This window comes from Phaseolus vulgaris, unplaced genomic scaffold (assembly GCF_000499845.2).
Source record: "Phaseolus vulgaris cultivar G19833 unplaced genomic scaffold, P. vulgaris v2.0 scaffold_15, whole genome shotgun sequence".
Taxonomy (NCBI): Eukaryota; Viridiplantae; Streptophyta; class Magnoliopsida; order Fabales; family Fabaceae; genus Phaseolus; species Phaseolus vulgaris.
Window position 1 is genome coordinate 581420 of NW_027174084.1, and position 25466 is coordinate 606885.

The 25466-nt window shown below is 28.2% G+C and overlaps 3 protein-coding genes across 3 annotated transcripts; 1 reads left to right on the forward strand and 2 right to left on the reverse strand.

Annotated features, from left to right (window-relative positions):
• Nucleotides 1-742: 742 nt before the first annotated feature.
• LOC137817005 (mitochondrial import inner membrane translocase subunit TIM10-like) lies at nt 743-2703 on the forward strand. The gene is made up of 6 exons (XM_068620206.1): nt 743-874; nt 1485-1532; nt 1609-1661; nt 1794-1832; nt 2013-2082; nt 2430-2703. Exons 2-6 carry the CDS (start codon nt 1491-1493, stop codon nt 2478-2480), a joined length of 255 nt encoding a protein of 84 aa, XP_068476307.1. The 5' UTR covers nt 743-874; nt 1485-1490; the 3' UTR covers nt 2481-2703.
• Nucleotides 2704-3145: 442 nt separating this feature from the next.
• On the reverse strand, nt 3146-7501 carry LOC137817006 (protein DETOXIFICATION 42-like). The gene is given in 14 exon segments (XM_068620207.1): nt 3146-3535; nt 3612-3733; nt 3832-3927; nt 4019-4135; nt 4211-4282; nt 4630-4793; nt 5144-5244; nt 5411-5507; nt 5607-5742; nt 5876-6060; nt 6217-6426; nt 6680-6801; nt 7060-7172; nt 7174-7501. Coding segments are annotated over 14 exon segments (1668 nt in total). The 5' UTR covers nt 7261-7501; the 3' UTR covers nt 3146-3489.
• A 5346-nt stretch (nt 7502-12847) lies between these two features.
• LOC137817080 (transcription factor MYB46-like) lies at nt 12848-15800 on the reverse strand. Its single transcript, XM_068620310.1, has 2 exons — nt 15499-15800; nt 12848-13831 (listed from the first exon to the last, which is right to left on the reverse strand). The coding sequence occupies exons 1-2, from the start codon at nt 15765-15767 to the stop codon at nt 13186-13188; spliced, it is 915 nt and encodes a 304-aa protein (XP_068476411.1). The 5' UTR covers nt 15768-15800; the 3' UTR covers nt 12848-13185.
• Nucleotides 15801-25466: the final 9666 nt, after the last annotated feature.

Consider the following 25466-nt stretch of genomic DNA (forward strand, 5'->3'; position numbering starts at 1 on the left):
AAATTTTGGTACCCTCCACCTATAAATAGCCTTCATTCATAATTTAACTATCTCAATTTTAAAAAATAATTAATTTCACTTTGGGTATTATAAAATTTTAGTAACACAATTTTTTTTTTCAAAATTAAACAATTTTAGTTTAACATAATATATTGTTTAAGTGTTAACACAAAACATTAAAAGCATTTTCCGTGATAATAATATTAAAACTTATAATTAATAGTATTATTAATATTTTACGTAAAGAAATAACTAACGTTGTTATTATTTTTTAATATGTTAATGTTTCCTGTAATAGATTGAAAAAACACATCATCAATAGATTAAAATTCTTCACTTTCACAAAATTGCTAGACAAAAATACTATTAAACTTTTATAAAGACTACAAGTGTATCTAAGTCTTAAAATAATTATAGTTTCCTATAATTTCAAATTAAAAAATATTAATCTCATAAATTAATTTGACTCAAAATACATATAGTAATTATAGTTATTTAATTAATCAAATTACAATATATACACACACATACTAATTATTAGAGTAAATTACATTTTCCTCCTTTAAAGTTATATTAAATAATACTCAAATCTTTTTTAGTTTTAAAATGTTATTCTCATTTGCTTGACAATAAAATGAATTTTACATTTTATTAATTTTTTAATCAAAGATTTATTTTTCCTATATTTTTAATTAAATATACTCATTTATCTCATTTTATTTAAAATATACCATATGGACTACTAAAATTCAAATAAAAAAATATGAAAAATTCAAATTCAAATTTTGTCTCCTGAAACCTAGTCTCATTCAAGTGCCGCCATTGGAGTCTGTGTGTTGCTTCGCGCTTCCTCTCAACGATCCAACAAATTATTGTACGTTTTTCTTTCACACTCTTTTATTTTGCTTCAAAAACTGAACTAGGGATGTAGTTTTGGTAATTCTCTGGTGTATAATTGGAAAAGAAGCATTTGGATGGTTCGATATGTGAATAGTAGCTACGATTTTGTTGATTACAGAATTGGACAAATTTGTGTGATATATAATATGGTTATTCCAGGTGAAGATGATGCCTTAATTTTATCAGGAATAATTGACATTTTGTTTGTAAATTATTGTTGCAAACTTTCAAATAGAAATATTGAAAATCTACTTGGTGATGTCCTTCATCTTATGTAAATTATCACAATCCTTCAGTACTAATCCAATTCAATGGCCTATAATCTCTTTAATCAATATGGAGAATCGTTGAGTAGTATACAAATTAATACCACTTAGTTGACAAAAATCTCTTTAATCAAACTTCGATATGTATCTCAGTGAATAATTTGGAATGTGGTTTATTAGCAGCTTACCATAAACGTCAACAGTAGCTCTTATGAGTTAGATGGTTCATCCCTTTTAGTTCAGAATATTCTGAAAAATTTATGTTTTCTTGTACTCCTTGATTTCCATTATCTGAATTTATCATCTGATATTTTTTAGGGTAAAATGGCTGCCAACATCTCCCCGGATGTTTTAGATAAAGAACAGGTAGGTGTTTGTTCTTTTCTCTTCCTTGTATTTTTGAAACACCAGTTTTTCATGTTTAAATTTTATAATGGAGCAGATATTTGGAATGGCTGAAAAGGAGATGGAACATAGGGTCGAATCATTCAATAAGTAGGTTTCCCTTCTTGCTTGCGTTGATAGTGTTTGCTTTGTTAGCAAGTATACCGTAGAATTGGATTGCATTTTTTTCGAGAAGATTTGTTGGTGGCATAATAATTCACTTTTTTTGTTTTTAATATTCAGGATCACCGACACCTGTTTCAATAAATGTGTTGAGAATAGGTAGAGGAGCTCTTTCTAATTGTGTAAACTGCTTGAGCATGCTTGATGCTCTTCAAATGTCATGCAGTCAATTTGGAGATTAGTTTCTTATTTCCCAAAGAGAGTTGTCTGCTGTCGCATTATTTTACGATGGCTCTACGTGAATGTTATGATAATCTGTTTATCACATTCTTTTCTCAGGTACAAGGAGCCTGAGATAAATATGGGTGAAAATAGTTGCATTGATCGCTGTGTTTCAAAATACTGGCAGGTAAGATGTTTTTCTATTCTATGTTTATTTTTTTGATGAATCACGGCCACCTTTTGAGTTGTCTATTATTCTTTTCTCATCATATTCCATATTATGCTTTAGTTTCTCAGATGGGATGAAATCTTAATGGGGTTTTAGTACTTGGTTAAATTTGTGCTCCTCGTATAAAATTCCTGTTTGGACTATAATTGTCTTGATAATTTTGCACAATGCAAGGCAAATTAAGTATATATGGATCATGGAAGTTCTGATTTCAGTATGGTTTTTGCTTTTGAAATCATGGGAGACTGCAAATGTTGAATATAGTGATTGTCTTGTTGTCTAAGCAGTTTTCTTGTTTTTATTAGGTTACTAATCTAATTGGTCAGCTGCTTGGTTCTGGGAAGCATCCGATGTAGTCCAAGAGTACGGTTATTTTCCCGTTTGCAGTTAGCAACCAGTTAGCTACATCTACCATATTAATAGTTTGCGTTAATTTAATACCATGCAAAGTCTTTATTTTTGTTCATGACTATTTTGATGCCAATTTGGTTAAGAAAGGAATTGATGATGGCCTTTTGAGGTTGTTAAAGGTGAACACTAAAAGTAATTTAGTCGATTAAATTCTTTGTTCTTTTCTAATTTGTTTTTTATTCCAATCGTTTTGCGGCATTATGCCGTCAGAAACTTGGAATGTTTCCTATCCGATTTCAAACCATATAACTTGCTTTCAAATCAAATGTCTGAATATATTCAGATAGATGTAGTAATAGCTCATTTTTTTTTAAAAAAAAAGCAAAAACTCGTGATGTTCTGATATCAAGGGTTCTAGTTCACTTGGTATAAATATGATTATTTTCAATTTAATGTTTTTATTTTTTTTCCTTAGAAGTGGCTTTGTGCAAACATAAAGAAATTACGGGGAGTATTGAAAATAAACAGAGGGTATTGTAAGTTGTAACATAACTTTCAGAAAAGTTCATCTCAATTTTTAGAAGTAAAACAGAAGGTCGTTGATAGCTTGTTCAATAACACAATCATTCTCTTTTTTAGATGGGATTGAACTTCCCTATATTAGATCATATCAGCAGAAAGTATGTATTGATTAAAATTTTGTAAAATTTGATTTTCGACAAATTACAGTAGGGATCACCATATACAAAGCTAAAAAGGAACCAGTGATTGTTCCCTACAATCTTACATTTTCATTGTTGATTCTATATTTCATTTCATACATATACGAGACTATGAGTACAGTTAGAGACTTTTTCTATGAAGCAGAGGTCAAACAGTGCCTATTCTTTCTCTGAAGAATTTTCAAAGCGACTAAAAAACCCAGGGAAAGCTTCTCGCTTAAATGTACTTAGCAATTACCACTGCAACCTATAGGCTTATGAAGCTGAAACTTTGGTTCATGGAATGCTATTATTATGAGCTCCTCAGGAACTCCCAAGGTCCTGATCCTGTTCCAATCCTGCATCAACGTATTCATTCATTAGTCAATTAGGAGGAAAACATTAGGAATAGTAACCCTTGAAATTCATTATTACCTCAAGAAGCCAGCAAATGCCCTAAGACCCATATAGATGGTCAAAGCAACCCAAATACCAATGAAACCACCAGTGGACGACAAAATAAGCAGACAAATGATGCTTAGAACTGCCACCACAACCTGAGAGTTACCATAATTAAGTAAAGCCCTTAATATTTTGTGCAGAAGGTTGGATATTTAACATAATATCAACATTAAAACATAGAAGAAAAACCCACCATGGAGAAGGCTGAATATGCAAAATCAGAAGCTCCAAAGTTGACACCATCAAATACAAATGCTAAAGAATTCAAGGGTTGAGTGACTGCCACAAACTGGTAAAAGAATGAACATGAATGTGAGTCTCCCTGGGGGTTGGAAAGATAGATTACCAATATCCTTTCCAATTTGAAAATGACTAATTACCGGGATCCCAATTTGAATGAGGCGGAGAACTTCAGCATCTTTTGTAAATATTCTAGCACCAAAGTGCAAACCTGTTCCGAGAATGAATGCAAGTACCAATCCTAGAACCAAACCCATCTGCAGTATAATAGTGTGTCACATTTACAATATGTCTTGTAAAGGATGAGGATTTCATTTAAGATTCTAAAGCACCTGCAGAACTCGGGATGCGGTTGCCGATGCCCTGTTGAAGTCCTTATTAGCAAATGCACCAGCAAGAATAGCCTGAAACCAACATGATGGTAAATGACATTTTACCAAGAACTTGGAGTATAATAAGCATGTAATTTTTCCACTTTTGAAGATTCAGTTAGCCATTGAATATAGATCATTTCATACCAAACCAATCCTCTTTCCAACTTAATCACTTTCCTACCTTTTCACAGGAAAGTGTACATTGGAAATGAATTCAAACAAACAATCGATAATGTTATCCAAAACCTTTTCATTTTTCTCATACAAGAACACATTATTAAAGTGGAGGTCGTTGATATTTTAGAAAGTGTTTTGGTATGAAACCATCATGAAGTAACATAGCAAGGTATTTATTGGGCAAAGTAGTTATATCTAACCTGCCCAGCAACGGCCAGACCATCGGCAAGAAGAGAAACTGCCAACCAAACCTGCAGACAGACTTGAAATGCAGCCATGGATGTTGATCCTTGCCGTGCAGCTAATGATGCAGCCAGTGTCACACAGAATGTTACAGCGATGACTCTCATCAATAATAGAAAACCTGGTTGGCAACAATAAAATACGAAAGAACAAAAAAGGTGTCAAGTCTCAATCATGACGTGTTAGTTCTTAATCTATACGAAAACCATTAGTAGAAGTATCAATTTGAATGAAAAAGATAAGAGAAAACACCATAGAAATTTCTACAAGAAAATTTTGACTCTGCAAAATTTATGATTAAATAAAATGAAATAAGGTATTCATTATTTAGTACTGCTAGGAAATATATATTGCATCTTTAGTAAATAATTTTCATTATGGTTTAATCCTAATACAGGTACCACGGCTTCTTCATCCTTCCCCAGTTCTTATTTCTTGTAGATAATTTGGCAGGGCAAGACAAACTCTTACCATTTTTAAGAAAACGTTCTAATTGCAGATGCTTTAAGCTTGGAGGTATAAGGTCAACTTGTTCCAACAACCTCCACAGGAGTATACCTGAAATTAGGTACCTACACAGTTAATTTGAAAATAAAGGATAATTAGGATCAAAATGAACAAAAGGAAAACACTATGCAACTTACAAGATATCTCAGCATAAAAGTACTTTGCAGAGTCTTCCATACTTTTAACAATGGTATAATCAGAGCATTTGAATTACAGTTAAATAAAACATACTGAGATATAACGTGTGCAATGGCTGCACCACTGACACCGTAGCCGAATACAAACATGAATAAAGGATCCAATGCTATGTTAGTTACATCTCCTGCCACTAGATACATCAAGGAAAGAGTAATTATAATCAGATAATAGCAGGATATTGTGATTTGTGACACTTAATCGATGATAATTTAAGTTTGTCAAGGCATACCAGTAGCATATAAAGGTGTTTTTGTGTCTTTAAATCCTCGGAAAACTCCTTGCATTGCCAAGGAAAGAAGAACGGCAGGAGCACCGAGGGACCTCAATCTCAGATACTGCTGTGCAGGGTGTAGCATAGGAGAGTCCTGTATAAATAATTTAAATTATGTGGCAATCATCCCATGCTCAAATAAGGTCAAGCCACTAAGGAACAAGTTAAAGTAAACACCAAAGTGCTATAATCCTAAAAGTAACATTCCTTAAACCTAAGGAACTTACAGAAGTTACTCCCATGAAATTCAATAAAGGTTTTGCCGCAGATATAAGAAATATTGCTTGGATGAGGCCAAGAACACCACCAATAAATAATGCCGCTGAAGCTGAAGGGATATGCCTTTTCTTGTGTTCCTCCTGAACTATATTAATAGATTCACAAACAAAATCTGAATTGTGCACATTTCCACCTGTACCTCACCAAGAAAATGAAAGGGTCTTGTTGGAAACTCACAAAACCTTTTATTGGTTATCCTGCAGAGCAATAGATCATTGCTCTTGAGCAGAAGCCAAGAAAACTTGCCAGAAACCAAACCTATACAAAAGAATGGCAGATGGTATGATACCTTTCTGTGGTAATAACTCTTTGGTTTCAGTATCCATAGGTGGACCTGCTTCCAAGCATTTACCCTCCTCTATCTGAGGGCTTGCTCCACTAAGGGTATCTTCCTCAGCCACAAAAGAGGTGGTGACACTGACAAGAGGGAATATTGCAATCCTTGATACTTGATTGAAGAGAGCTATTGAAACTCCTACAGCAGCAAGCTCTACTGGACCTGCACGAACCAATAGTAAATAAGGCATTCAAATACATGTCAGTATAGTACTCCTGACTAACATGTTTCCTGTTGTTCTGTTGTCATATTCATATATACAATTAGGCTGATAAGCAAGTCAGTTGAAGCATCGTCGGCCCATAGATACAGAAAAATTCTAGTGTTACTGCTTCAAACAGTCACACGCACCTATTGTTTGAAATAAGAAATGTGTATGATATGCTCAAATTAATAAACCAATAACAGAACATACCTATTTGGCCAATAAACGCTGTGTCAACCAATGAAGCAATAGGATCAGCCGTCAAAGCCATTGCTGCAGGCAATGCAATTGACAAAATTTCCCGACCAAGATTGTCTGCTTTAAAAACCAGTCTGCAATGAGAAGAAAATCAAGCGTTCATCCTAACAGCTCAGCATGGATTTAAAACTGGAATTGTCAACCACGCCTTCAAATTTACATCATTCAAATACGTACAACGGATGGAAATTTTCAGGAAAAAGAATGTAAATGTGCAGTTTCTGTTTAATGAACAACACTATCAGTTTGGCCTTTGAAGTTAGAACTTGCGATCTTCAGACAGATATGTACCACTACTACAGAAATGCCATAAGAACATAAACATGTCATACCTTGCATCCTTAAAGAAAGTACAAATTGGTATTCTCGTCCAATCACCTAATGAATACATAGTCTCTTTCTCAGCCATCTCCGAGAAGCCAAATCGACTGTGTTGTTTTTCAAGACCACTTATTGAGGCTAGTGATACATAACTGAAGAGACACTGAAGGAGCTCCAATATCAGACATGCGCCAACCTTTTGCCTTCAACATTAACGCTTAAAGACTTCATAATTTCGGTCCCTAAGTATAGGCTGCGTAATATCTTGGTATCTATGCGATTAAATACACACCAACCAATCAAGTCAAATCAAAATGGAATAGGGATAGACTCCACAGGGATAAAAAGTTGGTAAAGGAGATGCCCTTTTATATTCTCCCCCAATTGCACAGAATAGTCCTTCTCAGTCACTATGAGCAAAGCCACTAATTACAGTAAAGAATGCAAACAGCACTAAAACACACTAAAAAAAGCTAACAAAAAAGGGTCACCCACATGAAATAGGGTCAGGTGAGTTCCCCTTAAGAACAAGAGACATTTATTACCACCTAAATTCGGTTGCTTCAGCCTAAAATTCAAAACTTGGACATTTGGGCTTTGAAAGAAAGCCAAACCAACCAATTATAAGCAACAGAAGCAAACTACAACTCAGATTTTTCTAGTACCCAAAAGGTGATTCACTTGCTTGAGGTACCATAGTTACACGAAATTAAAGGTTTGAAACTCCGCATTAAGACAGTTGAAGGTAGCTTTGAAATTAAGCAGCAATAACTTGAAGCGAACAACAACAGAGGTAGCACACCATTGCATGATGCGTGTCACAAAATATGCATGCGAGAATGATAATGGAACACAGAGAACAGACAAAAAACGTTGGAAGTAGAAAGAATGTGGTAGAGGAGAAAAAGTAGAACAGGGACAAATGTGGGCCCAATTAGGTTGAACGTGAGAGAAGAGAAGGTGAGAAAGTGAATGATGTTATTTCAATCGGCACCTCTTGTTTACCATGAATTGTTAAAACATGTGGCACTACTATATTCCAGACAATGCTTCATCAACATCAAAAGTCTCAAACTCCCACTGCATGCATGCTTACCACCACGTGTCCAACTACTGACTCTGTTATATTTTTTATTCAAATCCATTCAAAATTATATAGATATTTTATTTAATTTTAATAAACATTAATTAGTAAATTTATTATTTTTTAAAATGTATTGAAGATGTATTAATCTCTAATTTCAGTTTTATAGATGATGTCACTGAAAATAGTGAACCAGTTTCTTGGAAAATTAATTATTAGTAGTAATATAAAGCTAATAGATATTGGGTCCCATGAAAAATGTATAAAACAAAAAAGATTGTGTTTTCGCTTTCCATGTAAAGTTAGGCTAATATGATAACTCAGAATCAGAATTTAAAACCACAAAAGCTTCCGCCATTATTACCGTTAGGCTAATATGATAAGAGTGTTTATTCCTTCACTTTTTTTTTTTTTTCATATTTTACGACACGTAAAAATATATTTTTATTATTTTTGTATATTTTTATAGATTAGTTTTTGGATTATGCAATTCAGATATGTATTTAAAAAAAAACTTTTAAATTATGTAATCTGAAAGTCAATTTTTGGATTACATTATATATGAAAAAAGACTTAATGCAGAAGCTAATTACGAATTTAAAAAAGACTTATAAAAAAATATTTTTGGAAATATAAAAATTTATGAAGGTGAGAGAATAATTTATGGAGATGTAGAAAGAAACAACCATACAATAACTCAAAATCAGAATTTAAAAATACAAAATTTACGCAAATATTACCATTGAGAAGTGTTTTGGTATTGTGAGTATAGTCTCACGTAAATTTAAGAATCCAATATATTTTCACATAGGAGTCAAGTTCAAAAATAATTTATATTCTTATTTTTTTTTTAATTCATTCATGTCTTAATGGTAACACCAATTTTTAAAAGATAAAATCAAATAATACAGAACAAACCCTAAATCCTAAATTCATCTCATAAATTAAGACGTCATATATTTTCCAGTCAATACTGGAATTTTGCTCCATGGAGAAAATATGTGGTGAAGAAGACTAGATTTGAACCATTCAAAAAGTGATATTGACCAAAAAATAATAATTATCTTTTAGTCTTTTATAAAGTTTGAGTCAGTTCATGTTTTGATTGAAACATGAAAACCTTCAACAACCACTGACTAATTAGAAACAAAAGCAGTCTAAACACAAATAATCTTATTATTTAATTTTTTGACTTTAATTTTGTTGTGAAAAAATATAAATAAATTATTATTGATCTCTTCAAACATAAAATTGAACAATAGGAACATGTAATATTTTATAATATTATTAATTTTTAATTTTGTTTTCTATATCACTTTTTGTCACATATATTATGTAATTTGCGTTTGGAATAGAGCGGAATTGACAAGGGAAGAATCCACAGGCAAAATAATAGCGCGTGGTCCACTGAAATTCCTAAGGGGAAATTCCGTTGCACTTTCCTTTCTTTGAATAATGTTGTTTTGTAATTAATTATATAAAATTATTTATAAATTCACTGTGTTTTTTTCACTGTTGAGAATCACTTTTCTTTCTCTTAAAATTTCTATTTGTATTTGAAAAACTAAAACTATTTTGAAACTTGTTTTATTATTTCTTCTTCTTCCAATCTTAGCTCTCTCAAATATATTTATTTATTTTTATTATTACAATATCAAATTAATTTCTTTTAACTCTTACTGAAACAAATAATTATAATAAAGTAAACCATCTAAAAGCATAAGTATAAGCCATTTCAATCTTTGAAATTAGGTCAAAAGATTTTAGTAATAGAAATTAACAAGTAATTATGATTTCATTCTTGAATATTAAAGTTGTGTCAATTTAATTTCCATACACATTAGTTAATTTATTTGTAGAATATATTGTGTATTAGTTAATTTAGTAAATCAAAGTTATTTATGACTATCAAATTATATATTGACAATTTTATTATTATTATTAATTATTAACTAATTTTGTAGGATACAATTTAGTAAATCCCTTTATTGTGATATTATTTCGACATTTATGCACGCATGTCAAATTTATTGCAGATTGATAGACTATAAAAAAACATGACAATTTGTATTTTTTATTTACTATAAATTTAGTATCCAATTATGGTGTTTTAAAAAAGGAAAATATTTTTAATTTTTGGAATAAAAATGAAAGTAAGTTAAATACGAAAATTCATATATTTAACAACAAATACGTTTCGATCATTTTTAACGTATAAAGTCTTAAACAGTGATAAAATCCATTTAAGGAGCTATTTTATTTCCTATTTGTTATTTTATTTTATGTTAATTTAAAAAAATTGCTCACTTTTTTCCTAAATTTGATAAAATATTTGTTTCTAAGATAATCCTGTTATATTTAGAATTAATAATAATTTTGTACTGTTTTAGTATATAAAACTCTAAATAACATTAAAATGTCATTTCAACAGTAAAAAAACAAATATTCAAATTAGTCCCCCCAAAAAAATACAATTATTGATAAGTATCTTGTAATGTTTTAATATCTTCAAAAGAATTCATTTGTTTATATATAAGTTATTTTGTATCAAATATAAAACAAAAGTTGTGCTTACATGTTAAATGTTACATACTTATAAATAGTTTCTTTATATATAAAAAAAATTAATAAGGAATTTGTGTACGAAATTCATAATTTTAGAAGAAAAAAAAAGATAATCATAACTATTTTTCTCACACACGAGATTTTAAATAACGGTAGAAAAACCAATTTGTAAATAAATAAAAAAATCTCTATATTTTTATCACTATTTCTTCCCAATATTTTATCCTATAATCTTTTTTACAATGACTATACAATGTTTGGATCGCATGCAAATTTTTCGAATTATCTATTATTAAGAGTGTTTTCTATATTTATTTTTATTGTACTTAAAAAAGAAAATATTAATATTATATATTTTAACCAACTAATGAATAGTTACTGTAATTTTTATAATTTGGTTTTGGCACATCATGAACTTGAATCTTAGTGTTTGACAATTGCAGTAAAAGATAATTTGATCCAATGATTAACATCGCATTAGAACTAATCTCAAAATCAAATTACACTTTTAAAAAACATTATCAAGAAGTCTTGCAATTCAACTGGTTTCTTTTTAATCACCATTGTTATGAAAGTTAAGCATATAATAATAAACTTATATTAAAAAGTGCAGTGCAAATAAAGTGAAATAACAGTTTTCATAATCAGCATCACTGCATAATGCTTTGCTGAGTAATACTCCACCAAACCCTAACTAAACCCTTTTCATCTTCAATCTTTAAGCTCACATTTATAATAGCCATAAAAACACTCTACTCTTAATTTTCCCTCACCATTTACATTAAAACATTAATTAAATTTTAAATAAAACGGAAATTGTATTAAAATTAATTAAAAATACTTCAATTTATAATTAATTAAATCTTAAAAATATTTTAAAAAAATTATCATCAGATTTATAACGACACCAGAATATTCTGATTTTACTCAATAATTGAGGGGAAAGAAGAATCTACATGATTCCATCATATCCACGTGTCAATCAGCAGCATGGCCGTTTTTGGAAGCAGTGTGTGTCTCACACCTGACTGAATATTCTATTTTATCATTACAAATGGGCTGGGCTTTTGACTTACGACAAACCCGCGAAGCGTGGCCCATATAAACAATGAATTCCTGGAAATTACTTCCTACACCCACCCTATTTTTATGGACAAAAATGACCTTAAATAAAACGGGGTGCGGATAGCAGAATATTCAGAAATACTTCTCTTGGTTTAGATTTTTAGAACATTTTTCTGGATTTCAGAATCTCTTTTCTAAAATACGTTTTCAAAATTTAATTTCCAGAAAAAAATAATTTATTTAAGATTTAATTTACTGGAATGTATTTTTTTTTTAATTTATCTGAAATGAAAGATATTTTTGGAAATTTAAAATGTATAGGATGCAGGTAAAAAAGTCGGGGTGCAGGAAGAATTTGTGTAAATTCATCGTTAATTATTTCTATCAATTCTTTTTTTTTTTAATGTTTATCATATTCAATAAAATGGCAGGCAAATGGTGTATCAGAATATGCGTTATTTTATTTTTACTGTAAAAAATAAATAAAAAATGACGAAAACGATGTCAAAAAGTGTAGAAATTACAATAAAATAGCCATACGTGATATCTATATAAGATCAAAACCTCTTTACAATAAAATGGCAAAAGAAAAGAGTAGGGCACTACTTTTTTTCTTATCTTTATTCATGTCCATTTCAAATTTAAAAGTTGCTTTACATTCACTTCTTGATTATATATTCTATGACATATTTTTTGGTTTGTCAATATAATAATTATATTTACTCCTTTTTCAAGGCTTGAAATGATCAATGCTGAGCTTATAATTACTCTTTGAATTAAACCATTTACCTTAAACTAGCTTCCATATAGTATGATGAATTCCACAACTGATGCCCATTAACCCTCATTTTCTACCAAGTGGAGTTTTTTTACGATTAATTAACCTTTCCAAAGTATATGTAAACAATCATGAAAGCATATATATCTGATTGCTTCAAAGATTTTAAGAACGGAATCAATGATTACTACAAACCTGTCGCCAGTAACAGTATTCATTTGCACATCTCAGGATTCAGATTATATAAAACCAAGTATTAATATATATAACAATGAGTACTATGTGTATATATATATCTGCAAAAAGCTTGAACAAGGGAAAACAAAAATAATGTAGAACAATCTATTCACATCCTTCTGTTTACAAGTATGGCAGATTACACAGGTTTCCACAGCAGCAAAGGAGTGATGATCTTATAAAAATTGTTAGGGCAGAAGTTAATTAACCTTCAAGACTAATTACACGATCACCAATTGATTCTTTTATTTGAGACCTATACCTGTTTGCTAACTTTTGTGATTGTGAATTCGGTATAAGGGCAAAAAATAAGAGTGTATAATACAACTTACAAGACTCGAATAAGGTTCATAGCTAGGGTTCTAGAGGCTTGGATTTGGCAACATGGAATCCCCAGAAAATTCAAAATCAGAATGAAAAATCAACAAAGGGAAAGGAGGAAACATCTTTCATCAACTCCTCAAAATCCCATTCTGCCGTTGCTAACTCTTGCTGAAACAAATTCTCCACCCCTTCCTTATTTTCACTGGTTATGCCAATGTTGCAGTTGTTAAGGATACTATTTAAGTCATCAAAGTAACTGCTGTTAGTTTCTTTCTTACTCAGGTTATGATTGATACTGGTGTTTAGATTCTCAAGGGGAGGATCAAACATATCCCCCTCAACCCCAATATCCACACTCCCAAACACTTGGTTTTCTAAATAACAACCTTTCTCAACTTCACTTTGAGAAAACCATGGCCCAATGTTTAGTCCATGATCCAACATAGGCAACCTTTCAATCATTGTATTCAGAGCTGTGGTTTGAATTGACTGTGATGGAGATGAACCAAACACATGCACATAGCTTGCATGCTGATGATGTTGTGTAGGCACAAACCCTCCTGTTTTGGGGTCTTTACATGGTTCAGATGAGGTCTCACTAGCATTTGTTGAGGTTGAACCTGTGGTTGCAGACGACATGTTCTTGAGTCTTTTCTTTATCGTTGAATTCCAAAAGTTTTTTATCTCATTGTCGGTTCTCCCAGGCAATCGCGCCGCAATTTGAGACCATCTTCAAAAGTGAAACACACGTAATATCAGGTCAATGAATTCACATATGCACCACAAAATTAACTAGAAATTGATGTCTGCACTTTTTGTTGTTGTTGTTCATAGCTATATCGTGTGTTTATTGAAAGGAATGCTTCTTAGGGAAACTAAAAGAAAGTATAAGAAAACACATGGAGTGACTTCAACTCGAAGTTCTTGCTTTGCGCGTGTGTGTGTATTCATGGTGCTGTCGTTATTTGAACTTCAAAATATGTGTACTGTGCCGTATGTTGGACTAATGAAATTTAGATTTTGACAGATGAAAAGACCTTCCTAAATTTTCTCCATTATGGATTTGCTGATTAAATATTACTAAATAGTAAATGGAGAAGAGAACCTCGTAAACCTACAATGCACTTTGCATTTAGGGTTTATAAATAATGGGAGAAAATGAAACAAAGGAAAAAGAAGGTAATAAGTGATATGTGACCACAGTAAAAAAAAAATACAAGACAAATAAAATGGATATTAACATTTTTTTTTCTACTGAGAAATGATTCTTAAAGCTCCTTTTTAACCATTGGTCGATGTTAATATCTAAATAATAAATAGGGAAAATAGAGAAAAACAAGACGCAAGTAACATACCAAAATAATAATATGTGAAAACATAATATTCCTCTTTTCTTAAAGAAAAATGAAAATTTGACACCTTTAAAAAAAGTTAATGATACTTTGACATGAATATTCTCTTACACTTTTTCATTTGATAACTAAATATATTATTATTTTATTTAAAAATTTTGTTTGTATTTATTTTTATTAATTAAATAGAATATTTTATTATTAAATGAAGTTGTAAAGTGAAAATAAGAATGAGAATATAAAAAATTGATTCTCTCTTTAAAAAATGATAAACAACTTTATTATGAAAGAAAGTATAATTAAAATATTAATATATTAATTTTCATGTCTGTTTTTCACAGTATAGTTTGCGTTTATTAACTGTTTGGAAAGGAAAGTAAAAAAAGATTACATTAAAGATATTTTTATTTTTATTTTAAATATTATTATCCGAATGCTCAAGAATTTGATGTATCATAAATTTATAGGTCGTGGCTTTTAATCTCTCTTTTCATCTAAATTCCAAGCAACAAATTGAATGGCTATTCTGAGTTCATGTAAATTTGCAAAGAATTAATAAAATTAAATTTTACATTTAAAGAATACTCTACCGTTACAACCAATTTCATAATATTAATTAACAATTCCATAATACTAATTAATATTGCTCTAGGACTAGCTAGGTTTTCGCAGTTAAAAATTAACTTCGGATATTTTAGAAAAGCTGTATTGTCTGGTATGCAACTTACAAATATATATATATATATATATATATATATATATATGTGTGTGTGTGTGTGTGTATGTATATAGTGGCATTTTAATTAGAGTTATTCTTCAATATAGAATGAATGAATGGCTTAGCTTTAAAGACATGATTATGAAAGTGCAGGGTACTTAAAAGAAATAAAACATTGAAAAGCATTATATATGTACTACTTGCCATAAAGCAGAAGTGTTGTAATTACCAGTTGTTAATGATGCATGGATCTGAAATTGGTAATTAATATTAACAAAGATGGGTAAAGTTATACAGACAGTAATGGAGTGGAAATGGAAGATGAACCTGTTTCCAAGAAAGGAATGGAAGTGGATGATGAGTTCCTCTTCTTGGGGTGAGAATGCACCTCTCTTAAGATCAGGCCTCAAGTAATTGATCCATCGTAGCCGACAACTTTTCCCACACCTTTGGAGACCAGCATTTCTTGCCACATCGCTCCAACATCCTTGTCCACTGTTTACCATGTACTTCATCAGTTTCTCATCTTCTTCTGGTGACCACAACCCCTTTCTGAACTTGTTCTCTTTACCACTGCACCCTTCTGGCTTCCTCATTGGATCAACTGCTCTGATATCTGCACAAGGGAAGGGTTTATAAAGGTTGAAAGATCAGAAAGAAGCTTCATGGGGAGGCAACTAATGATGACCATGATGATGATGGTGATGGTTAAGGGTTTGCTTACAAAATAGGGAAGAGTGAGAGAAAAGAGAAAGAGAGAAAGAGAGAGAGAGATGTTGGTTGACGAGTCTAGCAGAAAACGGTTTGGAGAGTGACCTAAGGGATTGAGAAAGATAGGTGGTAGTCTTGTCTTTGACTCCATGGCCTTGTCTTTTTCTTTTCCATATTTTCTTCACTCACAAGGTTATCATATCACACACACATCAATCATAAGGGGCCAGACAAAATATATGTTAAACGTATGTACCAGTTTGTTTTATGACCAACCCAAAGCTATTTGCTTCCACTTCACATAATCTCCTCTCTCTCCCTCCACACGTGTACTTCAAGATATACAACAACAAATATAATTAATAACAACCTAGGGCACCATACAATATTATAATGCCTCCACTGCATAATTTATGTGTTGTGTTCTTTGAATTCTTAGCATAAGATCCACATGCTTATGTTGCATCCATTTAAAAAGAAAAGGTAAAACAGACTCAAATATTTGTGTGATCATCCATGTATTATATCTATACACACCCATTTTTTTTTCCCTGATGAAAATTAAGTGACAGAACTTTCGAGCTTTATTAGACCGTATACAAATCACTAACCAAAAATTAAATAACATATTTGGGGAATGACCGATTCATTATTTTGAAATTTTCTCCTTAACTCAACTGAAGGTCCAGTTTTGGGTTATTTTTAAAGTTTCTCCAGTTTCTTTTTCCTTTTTAGATTGGTGTCTTGATCCATTGGTTTGTATGTTTTCGATTAAAAACAAATTATTTGTTTTAAATTGGGTGAGAGTTTTTTTCTATTGTCGGTAAGGGGTTGTTGTTTTTGTTTGAACATTTCTAGGCTTGATGTTCAAAATATATAAGAATTGAATCACCCTTTTGATTCATATTTATTTATTTTTTCTTGTTGATAAAAAAAGAGTAAGTCGTGCATTTAAATAATTGATTTTAGGATTAAATATGTTTTTTGGTTTTGCATTTTGATCCTACTTTAAACTTTAAACCTTATGAGTACTTGTAAGAAAACTATTAGTCAATTTTTATCTATGTCTTAAACATATTTTCAATATAGTCCATATTGAAAATTTGATTTGTTACATAAAAAAATACTAGTAAAAACAAATTCCAACCCTTTCCTTACTACAAAGTTAATAGAAAATCTAAAATTTAAAATAAAATAAAAATCAGTGTTAAAATACTTGATTTTATAATTAATTTGTATATAGTCTAGTACGGTTATGGATTACCAACCAAAGCTGATGAAGGTGTATGAAGATTAATACTTTCTTAAATGGTAATCAAAAGGGGTATAGTACTAAATTGTGATTGAAGGAAGTGGAGCACTTTAAGCCTTCTCTGTGTTTTGTCATGCACATTCTTTAAACAAAGGTGAATCATGTGAGAAAAAGAATGAAAGAAATGGTGCAACAGAATATTGACTTCTCAGACCATCTTTTTGATTGAAGGACAAAATGTATTGACAATTACTTGTGCAGAATTACAACAAACTTGAATAGGGGAGACCAAAATCTACTTTGTTTATGATTCTTATTACGTTTTCACCAACCTACCTATGAACAATTTCTTTACCCTAGTTTCTGAAACTCTTCTGCCAAATCTGATATACTATAACAGACTCCTTCCTTCAACAGTAAAAGGAGAATGAACTTGAATAAAGCAAAATGGACATATTCATTCTGGAGAAAAATTATTATGATTGTTCTTTTTATCCTCAAAAAGTTTGAAGATCGTACAGAGAAAAGTTGAAAAATGGTTGAATTTAATAAAGTGGTGGCACCCCTTTAGAGGGACCAAATGGGTAAGCAGGGACGAACAATGCAATATTAGTCATCAAATCATGTACTTGTAGAAGTGGCATTGCTGGATTTGATTGGTTGTAGGTACAAAAGATAATAAAAAAAATTCATAAAGTTAAAGTTACATATATAATAAAGGAAGGGGTGAATATTAGCATTGGTATATCGATATACTAATGGATTATATTACTTTGACCTCAAATAATATAATCATTAATCACACTTATTGGTGATTCTGTAGACTCTAGAAGGTAGAGTAACCTTAAGTATCTTTATTTGTTTATTTATTTTATAAAAAAAACTTTCATAAATTCATATTCATATTATACAAATTTACCTATTTTTTTAAGTTATTAAAACTATCAAATTATATTAAAAACTACTATATATTAAGAAAGAAGTGGATTTTAAAGATTAAACATAGCAACTATCTTATAACAATCATAAAACTGGCGCAAATTGTTCAGCAGTTAGCTTAATTTTATACTTTTTCATGCAATAATAAAAAATAGAAATAAAATTAAATTAGATTTTGGGTTTCTCTGCTATGTTATATCACGAACGGCTTACGCAACATGAATAAGTTATTTAAAGACAATAATTATCTATACATTAGATAATCTATCTTTTCTATGTTTTCAATCATGTTTTACAATGATCTAATATGAAAATTGTTATATTATATATATGGATATTATTAGTTAAAACTAGATTCAGTTTTGAAGATTTTCTCAAAAAAAAAAATGAAATGAATTTTTATTACTGAAATCAAATTTGTTCTTTAACATTTTTAACAAACGTTTTTATTTAACTTGTGCAAATTAACTATAATTTATTTTAGAAAATATATTTACCTAAATTTTACTCTCAATTGACAACTCTATTGTTTATTTATAAAAACAACGGAAGGGATCAATTGAAAGAAAAAAAAAATTGCTTCCATTCCTTCTAATTCAGACATGAAATTGGTTTCATTATTAAAGATAAAACCATTTTTATTCTTAAAAATATTTCTTTAAAATATAGGAAATAATTTTATATCAAGAGAAAAATAATGAAATGAAAATAATTTATAATTAATATAAAAATATTTTTCATTTAATTTATTTATTTTGTTTGGCCACTTTTCCATTCTTCCAACTATTAAACATAATTTTTTCCACTTTTTAATTTTATTCATTAAAAAATAAATTTTATTTTATTTTATTTTATTTTATATCTCTCTATCCTTCTTCTTTGTTGCCTATAAGTTCACTTCTAATCCAAACAACAAAAAGGCCTTGGCCTTTTTCTTCTATGCTTTCTCTCTACTGTTCTCTGTTCAAATCTTAGCCTTGTTTGTGGTAATTATAAGCATCATCTTTCCTTTCCAAACCTAGCTACTACGAAAATGCAACCACCAATACCTAAAGGACACGTGGCATATGCTGAACTTTTCTTTACATCATTCAAATAAAAAAGTTGACAAATTTAAATAACAAATTAATATCATTTTCATGACAATATTGGAAATATTAAATGATTGAGCATCTCGTGTTAATTAAAAATTAAAATATTTTATATTATATAACTACAAATTTTCTTTTATAAATCGATATTTTATAAGATTGAGTAAGATTTAAAATCTATAAGTTAAAGGAATGATATATAAAATAGGATTGGATTCTCACAATATTTATTATTTCTTCCTATCACATGTAATAATAAAAATCTATGTTTTTTCTCTTTTGATGTCATTTAGCATATTTTATGTTTTTTTTTATTTATAAAAACGCTTTCGTTTAGTATATTTTATGTTATTAAATAAAATATCAATCATTTGTTTGAAAATAATACCGTGATAACTAAAACATGAAATATAAGGTACATCATTGAAAAAGACCAAACATAAAACCAACGGTCTATTTGTCTAAAGCATTTAAATTTTGTAGTTGGGACAATTTAAGTAGGAAAATATATTAATCACAATTCTCATCATATGAAAAGATTATCAATCAAGCTCTTTTAAAGGTAGTCCCATACTTTAATTCGTGTTACATACGAGAGGTTACATCAAGTTCTCCCAACCAAATATTTACTATTAAAAAATCATAAAACAAAAATTAATTTTAAAAATAACAAAATTAGTTGTTATATTGACTAAATTAAATACTATTTTAGATATTAAAAGATTATTTATATATAAATTATTTTCTATTATTAATAAATGTTTTATAAATTAATATCTAATTAACTATTAAGGTGTTTTAACTACCAATTTTAGAATCTAACTAATTGATAGCTAAAACATTTGTACCTAATTACATATCAATTTATAAACTATTTACATATCGATAATAAAAATTAATTTAGATATCAATAATTTTTGTAGTATCTAAAATAATATCTAATTTAGTCAATATAGCAATTAATTATATTTGGTGTCTAAAATTAATTTATATTTAATGATTTTCTTGTAGTGGTTTTCTTTGAAAAAAATATTATAAATATTTGGCTAAATTATATTTTTGTATTTTTTTTTATCTTTTTTATAAGTTTTAATTTCTTTTAAATTAGTCTTTCATGTTTTAAAATTTAGGTCAAATTATAATAAAAAATTATGAAAGTTATAGTGCTCTTGATAATCTTTGCGGTAAAACACTTCTTATAACATGTTTTTACAAAATAAGATATCACAAAAAAAAAAACTAGTAAAACACCCTATGAGTTGTTGAATTTTATGAACCTAACCCGAGAGTATGAGGGTATCTAGCCAATTACTACTACTTGACTGTCTACTACTTATTTCCAGCAAAAGGTTGACCTTCTAGAACTCGTTTTTATAATTTTTCATAATTTTAACTCCTACTTTTCAAGTATCCCTTCTCTATAAGCCCTTTTCATGGTTTTCAATGATTATGTTAGGTCATAACGAAATTTAGAAGGTACTCTAACAAAACCCTTAGGGAGAAACATGATGTTAGAAACATTAAGGGGACTAAGACTCAATCCTCTTGCAAACAAGCAAGTTATGAAAACTCAACTTTTGTGATTGGAGATCCCATGAATAAGGTTCATATGGGTAAAAACAAATCACTTGTTAGTTCTAACACTAAAATTGATTTAAAATTAAACTAGTTCATTCCTATAGTGTGTGAAAGTGCTAGACACTACCTTATTGATATGGTAAACTTTATAGTTAAAATTCTATGCATTATAGAAAATTTAGCTTGTAACAAAGTTTTAATATCCCTTACCGGTCGTTTATGATTTTCATAATACATCTGATGAAATAAAAATAATTTATAATTAATGTAAAAATAGTTTTCGTGTAATTTATTTATTTTGTTTGGCCACTTTTCCATTCTTCCAACTATTAAATATGATTTTTCCACTCTTTTATTTATTTATTTATTAAAGAATAATACATTTTTATTTTATTTTATATTTCTCCCTATCCTTCTTCTTTGTTGCCTATAGTTTCACTTCTTTCAAAAAGGTCTTGGCCTTTTTTTTCTATGCTTTCTCTCTACTGTTATGGGTTCAAATCTTAGTCTTGTTTGTATTAATTATTATTATACATTTTAAAAATAATTAAAATATTAATATTTATTAAGGTGCAGGATGGAGTATGAATTATAAAAAAATATTTTTGTAATTATTATAAGCATGACCTTTTCTTTCCAAACCTAACTACTAAGGAAATGCAACCACCAATGCCTAAAGTCCACGTGGCATATGCTGAACTTTTTGTTTGCATCATTAAAATTATAAAAGGTAGACAAATTTAAATAACAAATTAACATCATAAAAAAAAAAAAAAAAGTTAAGGGAATGGTATATAAACTATGATGGATTTTCACAATATTTGTTATTTCTATTTATTTCTTCCTATCACATGTAATAATAAAAATCTATATTTTTTTCTCTTATGGGTCTTTGATGTCATTTAGTATATTTTATGTTTTTAAATAAAAGATCAATCATTGTGATGCACTTAATAAAAAATTGTATCAAACATTCACTTAATCATTAACTTTTATTGTTTTAAAAATAATACCGTGATACCTAAAAGATGAAATATATGCCATTGAAAAGGACCAAACATAAAACCAACTGTCTATTTGTCTAATATATGATAAAGCATTTCAATTTGTGAAGGAAAAGATATCACAATTCCAATCATAGGAAAAGATTATAAATCAAGCTCTTTAAAGGGTAGTCCCATACTTTAATTCATGTTTCATATCAGAGAATAAGGTCACATCAAACTTTTCCTATATAAATGTATTCAATATTAGAAAATTATAAAATAAATATTACTTTTAAAAATAAAAAAAATTAATTATTATATTAACTTAATTATATATTATTTAAAATATTTAAATTAATTTTTATTATTAATAAATAACTTTTAAATTGATATTATTTAATAAATTAATGTTTTAGCTACCAATTTTAATTTTAATATCTAAATAATTGATAGTTAAAATCTTTATAACTAATTGAATATCAATTTATAAATTATTTATTAATAATAAGAATTAATTTAAATATTAATAATTTTCTAATATTTAAAATAGTATTTAATTGAATTAATATATCAATTAATTGTTTTTTTTAACTAAAATTCATTTTTATTTAATGATTTTTCTAAAAAAAATATTATAAATATTTGGCTAAATTATATTTTTTGTATTTTTTTAATCTTATTTATATGTTTTAATTTATTTTTTAAAATTAGTCTTTCATCTTTTAAATTTAGGTTTAATTATAACTTTTTTTTTCAGTTTTTCTTAATTTTGATTTTATTTAGTTGTTCCCTTTAGAGGAGGGCCATATCCCACCTGGAAATATAGCTATTTTTTATTTAAAGAAAAAAAAAAGTGATGTTATCAATTTGTCAAAATATATTTCATTTAATATTTTATATAGTTCAGATGGTAACAGTTCATTATTCTACAAGTGCTGGGTGAAATTGACATCTTACTTCATATATTTAACATAAGACAAATTTAATATAACTAATAAAAGTAACTATAATGTTACTTTTCTAAAATTAGTTTTGTTATTTAAATATGTTTTTAGTGTTCAATTATATTATCTTAGAAATACAGTTTTAGTTCCTATAAAATGAAAAACAAATATTTTTATTGATTTGTATCCATCTAAACCTAAACTCACCATTTTTTTTTAAATGCACCTAATCTTCTACTAAGTTAGTTAGGTAAATCATTAGTGTGTAAATGTGATGTTAACAAAATTAAAATCTTTTATAAATCCTTAACTGTGTTAAAACTATGAGTCTATTTCCATGTGATAGCAGATGATTGTTGTTACTTGAAGTGTAAATCAAATTTTGATGTCAAATTATGTTTAATATGATAATTTTTATAAAACTATTATTCTATAATCTAGTTATATTATAGGAATATGAACATAAAGATAATATTTGTACATATTGGTGATAATGAGATATGGGAATTTATAAAGTGAGATTCTTTTTATGTTGTTGCAAATTTCAAAATTCAGCATTAACCATTCATTTATTTGGTTAGGTGCCAATGGGTGCAACAATCTAATCCATATAAATATAAGTGTATATGTCTATTCAAATAAGATGAAATGTTTGGTGAAAAGACAACATAATAATAAATGCAATAAGGATGACACTTGTATAGTAACTTCAAAGTTTTTCTAACTCTCCAAATATTTATAACCTAATAAAGTTTTCAACATAATCATTTTTTTTCTATAAAATAATTCTGATATTTTTATTACAAATTTTCTGAAAATATACTCTAATTTAGTTTTCATCTCCTATTTTTATTTTTATTTTTAAAAATTCTTAAAAGGTACATATTAGGAGTGATATATAGTTGAAAATAATTTTAAGTTAACATTTAACAAAAGTTAAGTAAACAGTTAGTCGTTTTAAATAATCTATATATAGTTGCATTATATAATGTGTAGAATAAAAACCAGTGATTTTGTTCATATTGTGATTATTTTATTTTTGAAAATTATTTTATTTTATAAGTTTTATAATGAAGATAATAACATTTTTTCTCTTTAGACAGATATTTTATTTTTCATGTGCATTTATTACCTTTTCATAATAAAGACGAATACCTAATATAATTTCAATACATTTCTGACTTACAGAGACACAATGTCAATACAAGTACCAAATGTACCAAATATATTTTATTTGACACAGCTATTTCTTAAAAGGTTTTTTATGACAAATTATTGTCATTTTCTATTTTCATATACATTTAAAGAAAAAATAAAATCGAAAATTTTATTTTCAAATCAAATATTCTTTATTTATACTAGTGAAAATATAGGTGTCATTACGTTTTGAGCGTATTTTCATTAAGTTTTTTTAATTTATTAAACTTAATTTGAAGTAACATAATATTTGTTATATATTGAAATATATTAATTTTTATTAACAAATATTATAAAGAAAAATTAAGTTAATTCGTTAAACGGAAACGAATTGAGTGGACTATCTATTAAGTAGTTGTTTTTTAAAATATATGTATCACTTCTACTATTTGAATTTATTTTGATGACTTCTTTCCTTAAAAACTAACAAAAATGTATTTGAAATTTTATATTATAAAAATAATATGAAGATTTCATTATTTCATGTCATAAAAAGACTAATCAAACACTATATATACAATAGCTAATAAAAATATATTCAAAATTATTATGTTAAATCCATATACCATATTTCTTATTTATTTTGTCTTCTTTTATTCATTTTTTTACCAAACACACGTTTAAAAGAACTTAGTTACTGACTTAAAATTTTACTTTGACAACATTGTTGAAAAAGGTTAAATCTCAAAGCAAAAAGTAATTTATCTTTCTCTTGTTTAGTATTTTTATTTTATTTTATTTGTTTTGCACTTTTTTTTATCGTATAATTACTTACTGTATTTTTTATGAATTTTATTTTATTTTATTTGTTTTACACCTTTTTATCGTATAATTAGTTATTTTTAGGTATCTAATTTATGAAAGAGGAAACGTAATTATATTTCAATGTATTTAATTTATGGAAATGAAACATAATTACATAATATTCAATTAGGTACTACATTATAATAATATTTTTTCAATATTCTGACATTTCTCTTTTAAGTTGAGACATGTAGATGGGATGGATCAAAACTTGTTACCTATATAGTTAATACAATTATTATATATACTTGTAATTTTCCAAATTTTAATTTTTAGAGAAAGTCGGGAATAGAGACTCATTTAAAGGATAAAAATTAAATTAAAGAAAAAGTCTCAAATATATACTATGTAGGTCCAAAAGTGAAATTATTTTGAAGAACGTGACATCAACAAAGATGAAATACCTACAAACACTAAGGTAATAATACTTGTACCATTTATTTCGAGCAAAAATATTTATGAGACCAAAAGGAGAGAGTTTGCCAATGTTTAGAACAAAGAGCACATATAAAAATATGAGAACGGAGAAGAAGAGTTCAGGTGGTTTCAAGAAAATATTTTTATTTTGTTTAATGAATTTCTCTTTCATAATTATTTTTTTCCAATTCTAATCACACATTGCAGTAGTTGAGGAGTCAACCTACATTTCTACCTAATCAAATTTTTGAATAAAGTAAGTTCATTTTTACTCAAAATATTTCTTATTCTCTTTTTTCTCTAGGATTTAGTCATCAATCTTAATGAAATCACTTGAGAAAAATGTTTCTCCCAACTTGATTAAGCTTATACTAAA

Bases quoted from the DNA above. Each gene is read 5' to 3' on its own strand.
- LOC137817005 (XM_068620206.1), top strand. From the start codon at position 1,491: ATGGCTGCCAACATCTCCCCGGATGTTTTAGATAAAGAACAG. The intron at 1,833-2,012 runs GTAGAGGAGCTC...TTCTTTTCTCAG, and splicing joins AATAAATGTGTTGAGAATAG to GTACAAGGAGCCTGAGATAA. The intron at 2,083-2,429 runs GTAAGATGTTTT...TGTTTTTATTAG, and splicing joins GTGTTTCAAAATACTGGCAG to GTTACTAATCTAATTGGTCA.
- LOC137817080 (XM_068620310.1), bottom strand. From the start codon at position 15,767: ATGAGGAAGCCAGAAGGGTGCAGTGGTAAAGAGAACAAGTTCAGAAAG. The intron at 13,832-15,498 runs GTTCATCTTCCA...TCACTTTTGAAG, and splicing joins CATTCCTTTCTTGGAAACAG to ATGGTCTCAAATTGCGGCGC.